At 43.0% G+C, this 12,027-nt stretch overlaps 1 protein-coding gene across 13 annotated transcripts in view; it reads left to right on the top strand.

The window, feature by feature from the left end:
* Positions 1-12,027, top strand: part of DENND2B (DENN domain containing 2B) — a 155,189-nt gene that overhangs the window by 102,367 nt on the left and 40,795 nt on the right. For 12 of the 13 annotated variants that reach the window (XM_016147378.2, XM_016147380.2, XM_016147381.2 and 9 more), the window contains one exon: positions 5,696-5,800. In XM_016147378.2, coding sequence (XP_016002864.2) covers positions 5,721-5,800 — 80 coding nt within the window. In that variant the 5' untranslated portion in view covers positions 5,696-5,720. Of the gene's footprint in view, positions 1-5,689; positions 5,801-12,027 lie in introns of those variants that run through there. The other variant, XM_036221602.1, reaches the window with a different exon arrangement.

Genomic DNA, 12,027 nt, shown 5'->3' with positions numbered 1-12,027 from the left:
TAATATAATTGTATAAAGAATCTAGCAGCATGTCTCATTATAAAATGTAACCTTGCATTTCCTTGGTTCTAATTACTGTGGGTAACAGATAGGTTAAGGCGGCAGTCCCCAACCTTTTTGGCACCAGGGACTGGTGCTCCTTTGAGAATCTAATGCCTGATGATCTGAGGTGGAGCTGAGGCAGTGAAGCTAGCCCTGGGGGAGTGGCTGCAAATACAGATGAAGCTTCGCTGGCTCATGCTTGCTCATCTGCTGCTCACCTCCTACTATGTGACCCGGTTCTTAATAGGCCACAGACTTGTACTGGTCCATGGCCTGGGGGTTGAAGACCCCTGGGTTAAGGCTTACTTCAAATGTCACCTTGCTTTGAGGCCTTGCTAGAGTCTACCTTTTACTTGACTTTTTTCCCTTTAAAGTTAGCTCCCCCAGGGCAGGAACTGTGTCCGCCCATTTTTGTATCTAGCACCTTGCATAGTACCTAGCATGGAGTAAATGAATTGAATGGTAGTGCCTGGGAGTCTGAAAAGTGACTCAGGCTCGTGAATGAAGAGGTTGCCTTCCAAATACCTAGAGAAACATGAAGGAAGAAAAACCTTTTACTATTTAAGCTTCTGTGTGCCAGATATAACAATCACGTGAAATATCATTGCTCTCACTTTTGCAAATCACTTATGCGATGTCACTTAACTAGCAGTTGAGAAAGGCAGGGTCGGACTTAGTTATCTGAGTCCACGTCAGGTGTTCTTCCCACTGTACCTCAAGCATCTGGGACTGTGGTCTCTGTCTCAATGCAGTTTGTAGAAAAATTCTAGAGGTCCTTTATTATGTTCCTTTCTCTGTATTGTAACTCTTCAGATCGTTGTTTATCATTTGTCAGAGCTGGGTTTTTGAGCAACTCATGATTGCTGGTAGATGCTAACTGAACAGTTTTGTTGCCAAACATGCGGTGTCTGCCTGGCCTTTGCCATCGTTGGGCCTGGGAACTAGTGAAACAGCCTCTCGCCCCCTTTGCTTCTCCGCTCCATTCCCAGTGGGTGTTTCCTCTGCTTGAGAGTATCTTCTGTCCTTGTAGCTTGACTGGCGAAGGTGTCAGGCATAGATGAGCATAGATGAGAGCCTGGGGTTGTGCTCACGGCCCTGGGAGAAGCAGCGTCCCCCAGGGAGCCAGCCATGCAGAGTGGTCATGTCTGAGCTTCAGGCGTAAAAGGTTAGTGAGGCTGGTCTTCAGTTCCTCAGGCCCCTCCTAGATGCTTTCCTGGCCCTGATAGACTTGGCCTAGAGCGAGCAGGTGGGAGGGAGGACTATGAGAAGAATATATTTTTCATCTGTTCTTCTGACATAATGGGCCCTTCTGGGGTCCTCAGCAGTGCCTCACTTCTGAGCATAGCAGCCATTCTCTTAGAGAGGGGTGACCAAGGGTCCCTGCCATGGGCCTGGTGAGTGATTTTGATTCACTCCTCTCTTGGTTACATCTTCACAGTATTTTTCTTCTTGACCCAGGCAAATGTCAGAGTCATCTATATTTTTCCTTCTTACTAAGTTGGTTCTGTTCTCACATTCAACTGCGTAATAACATTTCAGAGCAGTGGGTTCAGTCTCCTTAGGACGGGAGTTCAGGGATAGAAGGAAAATATTTTTCATTACGTTCTTTTAATATATTTCAGTTTCTGGATCTTTTCACACGTCTGCTGCCCATTCCCTGAGAGCCTGCCCTGGAGCTGTTAGAGCACGTCCAGTGTTGTTTTGATGGGTTATGATGGTTGTTGTGACTGTTGTTGCCATGGGCACAGTTGGAAGCTGCTACTTAGCACATTGATTCCTGGTAGCACTGTGCTCCCTGAGGATCCTGAGAACTGGCCTGGGAAGGCTTCCAGAAGCTGTCACTTCTCTCCCTTCCTTCTATTGCACACCCAGCCATATACCAAGCACTTAACTTGGCACTGGGCTGGCGCAGGTAAAGAAATATCTCACCAGAGCTAGTGTGCATAGCTGCTCTGGCGGCAGGGTTGACTTCTCCACCTCCTCCTCCTCCTTGTCACCATCACCATCAGCACCATCACTAGCATCATGCTGCATACTTAAGTTTATAAACACTTTTGTTCCCAAAAGGTAGGGATGGCTTTTCTCCACTTTATGAAGGGCAAAAGCGAGGCTCAGTTTTGGTTTCCTTTTTCCTAGAGCATCCGTAGTATTCACCTTGGAGGGATGTTTCATTTCAGTCACCATCAGATAATCGCCCTTATGCCTTATCCCTTTCTAACTCCACCCACTACTACCATCACCAGAAACAACCCCGAGAGCATCCATGAAGTTACGGAAATTAGAGGTGGCACATTTCACATTGAACTATCAATGATATCAAGAATTAGAGTTTGGCTTATTGTCGATCGAGACCAATCACTCATTGGCACCTAGGTAATAATTAGATGACCTCCAGGATTAAGGTCATAAGTGGCCATAAATAAATATGTTTAACTTTCACGTCCAGTTATACTTCGTTTTGATCAGCGTGATGAGAATGCCAGTCAGAGCGCGGGAACTGTTGTTCCCGACTCGTTGAGCTTCTGGGAGGTGGCGTCAGCCCAGGCCAGGGTGCATGTTCACGGCGACTGTCGCTCACATCCACTCTCCAGTTTGTTTTGCCCTTAAGTTTTATTTTAACATCTATACTGAGATAGTCACGTACCATAAAATACACCCATATTAAGTATATACTTTGACTATTTTTAATATATTCACAGTTATGTGACCATCACCATTATCTAATTCCAGAACTTTTTTTCACCCTGAAGAAAAGAAGCGCTACACGCATTGCAGTCACTCCTCATTCTTGTATCCTCGACACAACCCCTGGCAACCACTAATTTACTCTCTGTCTCTATAGATTTACCTTATTCTGGACATTTAAACAATGTTGTCGGGGATCATCCATGTTGTACAATGTATAATGTATCAATGTACTTTCTTCCTTTTTATGTGTGGATAATAATCCAGTGTATGAATATACCCCATTTTGTTTATGTGTTTGTTTATTGGTGGACATTTGGGTTGTATCTACTTTTTGGGTGTTATGAATGATACTGTTACGAACATTAGAGTGCACAAGTACTTGTGTTGACATAACATTTTTATTTCTCTAGGATATATACCTAGGAGTGGATCACAATGGGTCATATGATAACTCAGTATGTAACTTTTTGAGGAACTTCCAAACTGTTTTCCAGAGTGGCTGCACCATTTTTACTTTCCCACCAGCAAAGAATAAAGGTTTCAGTTTCTCCACAGCCTCACTAGTACCTGTTAGTGTCTGTCTTTTTGATTTATAGCCATATGAGTGGGTGTGAAGTGATACCTCATTGTGGTTTTGATTTGTATTTCCCTAATGATGTTCAACATCATTTCATGTGCTTACTGGCCAATTTTATTTTGTTGGAGAAATGTGTATTTAAAATCTGTGTCTGCTTTTTTAATTGGGTTGTTCGTTTTTCTATTATTGAGTTGTAAGGTTTTTTTATATATATATTCTGGACACAAATTCTTTAGCATATACATGATTTGTAGGTAATTTCTCCCATTATGCAGGTGTCTTTTTTTTTTTTTTTGGTAATTTCTCGACAGTATTTTTTAATAGCACAAAGATTTTTTTATTTTGACATAGTTTATGTCTTTTTTTATTGTTGTTGCTTGTGTTTTTGGTGTCATAGCTAAGAAACCATTGCCTAATCAGGTATTACAAAGATTTACCTCAATATTTTATTCTAGGCTTTGCTTTTGTAGTTTTAACTCTTACAGTTAGGCCTATCATCCATTTTTACTCAATTTTTGGAATGGTTTGAGGTAAGTGGCCTACTTCATTCTTGTACATATGAATATCCACTTGTTTTAGCACATTTATTGAAAAGACTTTTCTTTCTCTATTGAATTGTCCTGGCATTTTTGTTGAAAATCAGTTCATAAATATATGGGTTTGATTACTGTAGCTTTGCAGTGTTTTGAAATTGTTAAGTCAAGATTGTTTTGACTGTTCTGGGTCCATTTCATTGGCATAAAATTTTGGGATCACCTTGTCAATTTCTGCAGTTGATGGATATTCTGTTCACTCCTCAGATCAATTGGGTGGATATTACCAACTTAACAATTTTGAATTTTGTGATCCATGAACATGGAATGTCTTTCTATTTATTTATATGTTCTTTAATTTCCTTCAGTCGATGTTCTGTTGTTTGTAGTGTACAAGTCTTGCACTTTTGTTAAATTTATTCCTAAGTTTTTAAATTCTGTTTGCTGCTATCGTTAATTGTTTTCCTTGATTTTATTTTCCGATCACTGCTAGTGCATAGAAATCAAATTGGTTTTTAAAAATACTACTCTGTTGCGATATAAATCTGAAAGCAGCAAACAAACATGACAAGCAGAGACTCATGGACATGGAGAGTAGACTAGTAGTTACCAGAGGGAAAGGAAAGAGAGGAGAGATAGATAGGGTAAAAGGGGTCAAATATGTGGTGACAGAAAGAGCTCTAACTATGGGCAGTGAACACACAATGTAACATATATATGACTTACTATTGAATTGTACACTTGAAACTTAATGGATTTCATTAACCAATGTCACCATAATAAAATATTACACTGTATCCCAAAAATCTTGTTTGACTTTATATATTAGTTTAAGGTTTTTTTTAATGAAATCCTTAGGATTTTCTAAATACAAGATCATAACATCTGCAGATGAGATAATTTTACTTCTTCCTTTGCAATCTAGATGTACCCTTAAGAGGTAACTTTTTTCTTCTTTTCATTATTTTAGCATAAAATCATCTCCCCTTAGTAATGGTGCTATATTTGCTAACTCTATATGGTACATGAATGGACATTTTTCGTCTTTAAGTACCTAAATACCTTAATATATATTTATTTTAGTCTAATGGGCATTAGAAAAAATATGATAGCTCATAATTTTTTGGTGTTGGCTCAAATGTCACTTTATCAGAATGTTCTTCTGTGAACATTTTATGTAAAATAATAGACTTTTTTCACTTTCCTTCTACCTTGCTTCATTTTTTTCTACATGCCATTTATCATCACCATCCATATTATAAACCAGATTACACTTATGTATCACATACATGTGACATGTGTATGTTTATTGTCTGTTTCTCCTCACAAGGATATAAACTCCATAAGGGCAGAGACTTTTGTCTCGTTCTATGCTAGATAGCAATGCCTGGGACATGGTGCTCAGTTCATATTTGTCGAACGAACGGATGACTAATTATTTAGAACAGGGTTAAATATTTTAAGAAAAACAAGTCAGTTTCAAGTTGATTCAAGAACAATATTGAAAAAATAGTTGTTCAGGAAGTATGCAGATATGGCAAAATTTATAAAGGCTGTGAGACATGCTGGAAATTGCGGACACTCTGACTTAAGAAATGAGAAGTACGATGGAAATGGAGTTTATTTCTGTGGACAGATAAGCTATCTGTTAGCTCACAGACTCTTTTTCTAACCCACATAAGGGGTCCCTTGAGGCTCTTAAGCTATAATATGTGGAATTAAATACATGTGGGAAAGTGGTTCCTACCACCCGCCACAGAAACCCTCTTGGCAGTTTTGGAGGTCATCTGGAAATGTTTGAGGTGCTTTTGGCTGCCCATGGAAACTTGGCTTATAGGCCTTGTCTTCTTTGCAGGGCTCTGGGTTTGCAGAGAGCCGAAATGACCATGACTGCCAACAAGAATTCCAGCATCACCCACGGAGCTAGAGGCACTAAGGCCCCTCAGGGGACTCTGAGCAGGTGAGTAGGGGAGTGCTACCGGGTGAATGGGGATCACTGGAGGGTGAGGTACAGGGACAGCCAAATGGCCTGGGTCCTGGATAGGATCCCTGCCAAAACATAAATGAGTATTATCATGACTCTGACAGTCATCCAGGTAAATGAAATGATCTGGGCCCAGCTCATGCTGACCATGAAGCAAAAGTTGTCTCTAATATGTATGTACCCCATTTTCCAGTTCTGTAAGTCTCCATAAGAGAGAACAAAGAGGATCCCTAAAACAAACATTGCTTTGTGCTATTGGAGGAGCCTAGAGCTCTAGGAACGGAGCCAGCAAGAAGCAGCTGATGTTCTTCTGGCTGTATCTTTTTCCCAAGATGGGGACAGCTCGGGGACTATGCCTGAGCTGGGCTGCGCCTGAGCTATAGACCAGGCTGATCACATTGCGGGTAGAAGTGGGGAAGCAGTTAAGTATATGAGTACAAGTTCCAAGCAGAGAAGTCTAGTTTTATAAGAATTTAGCCTGAGCTGCAAACAAGGCAGCTTGGGAGAATTTTAGTCAGTGTAACCTATAATCCACTTTGCTGGTTTTGTCTTCTTTTTGAAAATGGGAATGTAAGACCATAGAAAAGCTATGGTTTTTGGAATCATTGAGAATTAGCTTCAAATCCAAGTTCTAATCACTTACCAGATAGTAAGATATCAGGGCGTTTTCTTATGCTCTCTAAAATCTTGGTTACTCATCTGTAAAATTATAGTAGTACTTATCTCACAGAGTTACTGTGAGGATTAAGCGAGGTAATGTACGTTAGTGCTCAGTATAGTATCTGGCATAAAGACACGCAGTAAATGTTGGCTCCCTTCCTGTGATAGGATAAAAGCTTCCAGAGCTGGCAGGTAGATGTACAGCTCTCATCTGGGCTTTTCAGGTCTTGGCCAAGGCTGATAGCCGATGTCTTAGAAGAACCTCCGGGCTCTTTTATTAAAGCCACATACCTTTCTTAGCCCCTTCTGCTAAATCTCAGGTAGACAAGTTTGGCCTCAGCCACTAGAATGGATAGCTGTGAGAAGGGTGCTCAGCTTAGACTGGGATAGGGCTGTTGCTTCCTAGATGTCTGGGCTGTGCAGTGCCAGGCTGAGCCCAGTGGGGCGTGGCACAGTCCGGGCTGGCCAAAGGTGGTGGTAGATGTTTGATTCATTCAAGCTGGAATGCAGATGTGATTGGTAGGATGGGGTGCGCCTAGGGAGTGACTGACACGTATGAGGCAGGAGAGGAGCTCCCTACACCACACATGCCGGATTTGGTCCCCGTGGAAATGGTCCGGATGGAACTGAAGGAACAGAGGTTGGTAGGTTCTGATATGTTAAGTGTATAAGAGCTTGGTACTCATACAAACAGATTGTATATCTACTTTGTGGCAAAAAAAAAAAAAAAAAAAAAGAAAGGAAAAAAAGAAAGAAAAATAGCAAGAACACTCTTGCCCCCTACCCACACACCCCGTCTAACCTAGACTGGAGTTGCTCGCACGTTTGCTTTCCTGATCTGGGTGAGGCTGAGAAGGACAGGAACTACCAACTTCTTGGGTAAAACAGGGACGTGTGGTAGCCAAGGCAGAAACAGGTCAAGATCTTGAGGTCCTTGTCTCTCATTGTCTACTTCTGGGGAAGCAGCTTTGCTGGGCTCTCACCAGCCTGGTGAAAGATGGGGACTAGGAAGTAAGGTTCCCATTTCCTGTATGTGAGACTGTAAGGGGTGAAATAAACATTCTATGTGATCGTATGGTCTTACTTTTAATTTTAAGGAAATCGTATATTTAGAACCTGAATTAGAAATTTCCATACCCAACAGCCCTTAATTCCTGTAAGTATTCATTTTTTCTTCTAATTTCCACTATGTGGGGTGAGGGGAGAGGGTGGGAAATGCATTTTTACATCAGTCACAAAGCAGAATTAGGACCGCTGACAGGTTCCCCAGTTTCTATTTGGAATACATACGTACATGTTTCAAACATTTTTAGAAACTGCTTTTTAGCTTCCTAGCATGCTTGCCATCATAATATGATGGATGGTGTTTGTAAATATCCAAGTCTCTGAGGTGCCTAAAAAAAGCATTTTTCTAGCCTTCCTTCAAAGTCTTGACTTCCCTTCCTTCCTGCTACATTTCTGCTTCCCTCCCTCCCTTCTTTCCTGGGCTTTTGGCATGCAGTCACAGGCCTCTGGGGCAAACTACACCGTTCTCTCAGAGGCTGCCAGTGGACTACAGGTGTTATTTTCTAAATTGTCACCTGGTGGTTCTCTCTGGCCACCTTCACCCCCAGTCTCACCTGGGGGGTATTCTTTGAGCTGAGTAGTGCAGTCGAGGTAGGAAATTATCATCATTGAACTCTGAGGGCTCTCCTCCTAGGTGCCAGGCTCTGTGGTGAACAGTAGGGGACAAAGAGGGATAATCCAATCTCTTTCTTCATCACGGCATTTATAGCCTGGATGGATGACCGTGGGTCCCAAATTTGTTAGTCTGACCTTTCAAAAGATGTTTGGCAGTGACGCTGGGCCCTTTTATCATTGCCAGCCCAGGGGTCCCAGTGGGGAAAGAACTCTGTGGTATGACCAGAGCTTTGGCTGTGGAGTGCTGTGGAGTGCTTGGAAAACTGGGCCTTTGACTCTCTGGCTGCTTTGGGGATCTCCACATCATCCACATGGAGGCAGAGGAACCTGGTGATGCTAAAGGGGCAGAGTATACTCTGAAGCATGGAAAACTGGTGGGGAAGGGTAAATGGGACCCTGTGGAATGTCAAGATATGCATTTGCAAGGCTGTATCCTTAACTTGAATAAGACTTCACCTAATGCTACCACTAAGCCAATATGGGTTAAAGGTCCGGAATTCCATTCCATTATTAGGTTTTTATGAGTGTTTTGCTAATTTATATCTTCCTTTTCCTTTATAGCCCAGTTTTGATTTGGCAAAATATGTGTGTAGGAGGAGGAAATCTAAGCCTTTTCATTTGACCACCAAAAGTTGTGTTCTTTGCTGTTTTGGTCTCCTGGAGAGGTTTCCCTTTCTCTTCGTTGATGGGGCTTTACCTTTGGTTTCCAGATATATCCCATTCCCCCCCCACCCCCCACCCACACCCCACAGGCTTTTTCTACTCCAGCTCATAAGATTTGGCTGCAACCAAATCTGCAGGTGGGAGGTGAGATTCTCAAAGCTCCTCTGAGTTCCACAGGTCAGGCTTTATGCTTTTGTCCGTGTCTGTTGACGAGCGGGGGGCGGGGCTAAGGAAGCAGCTTGGTGACATGCAAAGAAGGGTTACGTTTAGCGCCGACTCAGCCGCCTAGATGGGTGAACTTTGACACTGGTTGCTCTCAGGAGATTTCAGTTGTGTTGTAAGGCCTGGCGGGCAGCAGGGGCTGTTCTCAGAAGACTTGTCGTGTCTGCTGATCTCAGCAGCTTCTTCATTCTGAAACTCCAGCACCTGAGTCATTGCAACTTGGAAATGCGGGTCGTCAGTAGTATATTTGGGAACCTTACCTCTGGATACAGGTGTGGGAAACCTGGGTACCTGGGAAAATGTAGACTTCTTGGGATAAAGAACTTTGATTTCTTTTCATCTTTCCTGAGCCTAGGACAATGCCTAATACCTAGAAAACAGTAACTATTTGTTGACCAGTTAACTAGATGGCTGGGAGATCAGCTTCTTAGAGGATAGGCTGCTGTGCTATTTGAGTCCTTGTAGTACCTTCCTAGTGGGTCTTGTTAACTTTGAACTCCCTTTCCATTCAGTCCACGGACTCTTAGAAAGGCAGAGCTGAAGAAGAACCTTAGAGCTCATGCAGTCTCATTTCATTTAGGCCTTGACAACGGATCTTTCAGTCTCACTCTAGATTTTTTAAAAAAGATTTATTGAGGGAGAATTAAAGGGATAAATAAACTGTGGAAATTAAACTGTATAGTTTGATAAGTTTACACGCGCGCGCGCACACACACACACACACACACAGAGTCATCGTAATCTGGAAGCCATTTCTTAATTTGAGAAATTTTTCCTATCTAGAAAGACTGAGAATGTAACAATTTTATTTTGTAACCCAGAAAGCCTGTTTATATTTTCTTTAAATTTTGTTTGAAAACTGAACATTTCTGCTTTTGACTCATATCTCTCCGTTTTCACCATAGGCAGCTAGTATAAGTCAGATGGCACGTTCATCCCTCTGCCTGGAAATATCTTTAGCTAGTTCATCTAATTTATTAGCTAGGTTTTCTGTTTTCCATGTTACCCCAGGTAACAGAATCACCAAACTTTTTATCATTACAACGGTCTTCTCTCCTCTAGCTTCCAAGAACATTTTTCTTATTTTTTCTCAAACTCCACCTGACAGCCTGTCACTCAGTTCCAAACTCATTGTTTTAGGATTTTATTTGAACAGAAGTCCACTTCTAGGTACCAAAATCTGTTACAGTTATCTACCGCTACCTAAGCACCCTAAATTTTATGGTATAAAACAGCCATTTTATTATGCTCCCAGACTCTGTGGATTAGGAATTTTATAGAGCACCTCAGGATGGCTGGCTAGTCCTTGCTCCAAGTTGTCTGGGACCTCGGCTGGAAAGACTTCAAGATTTGGGTGACTCAGCGGGTAGGGACTGGTATCACCTGGCAGTGTCTTCCCTCATATGTCTGAGAGTTGATGCTGCCTATTGCTGGGACCTCAGCTGGGACTGTCACATCACCTACATGTGCCTTCTCCATGTGGCCTGGGCTTCCTCATAGCATGGGAGACAGGAAGTGGAAGCCGCTGGTTTCTTGAGTCCTGGACCTGAAAAGTGGCACAGATTCATTTCATCTGTCTTCTGTAGGTCAAACAGTCACAGAGCCTAGATTTAAGAGAGAGGGTTATTTTGACAGGAAACACGTCAAAGACTTTTGGGACCAGGTTTTAAGACTATCGTGAGTACCTTTAGCGTGGTTTCGTGGACCCGCATCTCTCTCCCTCCTGGCTTTGTGCAGTGCCTGGTTCTGCTTTATATAGCAGTCCCATATTTTCCTGGACTAGGGCATTAGGGATATTCCCATAAGGCATCATCATATTTTACCTGCCTCAGAGAGGGCATCTCTCCTGTACATTCTGTATGTTCATTGCTGCTACTTCTTCGAAGACTTGGAGTTCCCACCTGAGAGCTCACCAGCCCTCTTTGTGTTTTCCTAGAAATCAGCTCAGGGGCAGGCAGGTATGACTTTGGTAAATTCTTAGATGAGTTTTCTAGAGGTGAAAAGGTGGCTCAGTTACAGTTCTGACCCTATTTAGCTACAATTCAACTTACCTTGACTCAGCTGTGGTTGACCTCAAGCGTCTCTGTCGATGGTGGTCCTGATGCAGCCCACCTTGGAGGATGAGGCTGCCCTGGACCCTGTTGCAGCTTTCCAGCCATTCGGGGTGAGGTTGCTTTGGGAGCAGGAAGGCCAGGCTGTGAGCGTCACCTGTCCTTTGGCTTTGTATCAGGACTGTCCCAGAGTAGAAGTTACTGAGCTGAGCCTCTGGCCTCAGGAACAAATTTTTGGACCTGCCAATAGAGGATTCAGGCAGCCTTTCTCCCTTTTCTCCTCTTGGGTGCCTCAGAGGATGGCCTTAGGGGAGCATAGTGAGAATGCCAAAGGTGGGGCAGTCACTGAGTGGTGGGAGGATGTTGATGCCCACTGAGCCAATAGGGCCCACCTTAGTCGAGCAGCCTAGAATGGTGAATGACCAACTCCCAGGCAGTTTCATTTGGAAGCAGGCTAGACAGCTGCTTAGTGGGGACTAAGCATATTGGAAGCGGGGCCCAGTATAACCTTAACCTGTAGACAGACTTCTTTATGACACCCACAGACCATCTTGATGCCCCTGGGCTATTTCCTGGACTCTCAGGAACCTTCCCAAGCTGGCCTCAACTTGTTCCTCTTCCTGATAGCCCTGCAGCTAGAACCTGTTAAGTTTAGAACTGTCTTGTCATCAAGGATTAAAGATAACCTTTCTTCAAAAAAAAGAGGTCCCTGGGTGCACCCGAAAATATATGGGGCATCCCTAACCACGAATGCTTCCTGCTGTGTTACTTGACAGTGGCCCAGGTCACTAACCCAAGGGTTGGGTCATGTTCTTGTGAAATAATACCAGAGGGAAGGTCAATGTTTTGTACTTTAACTCCTCTCCCTTCTCCCCGTCACCCTCTTCCTTTCCCTCTCTCCCTCTCCTCGTCCTCCTCCTCCTCCTC

The sequence above is a fragment of the Rousettus aegyptiacus genome, unplaced genomic scaffold, assembly GCF_014176215.1.
Source record: "Rousettus aegyptiacus isolate mRouAeg1 unplaced genomic scaffold, mRouAeg1.p scaffold_m13_p_5, whole genome shotgun sequence".
In the NCBI taxonomy this organism is placed as follows: domain Eukaryota; kingdom Metazoa; phylum Chordata; class Mammalia; order Chiroptera; family Pteropodidae; genus Rousettus; species Rousettus aegyptiacus.
Note: the sequence above shows the minus strand (reverse complement) of the source record. Positions and strands in the feature narration are given on the sequence as shown.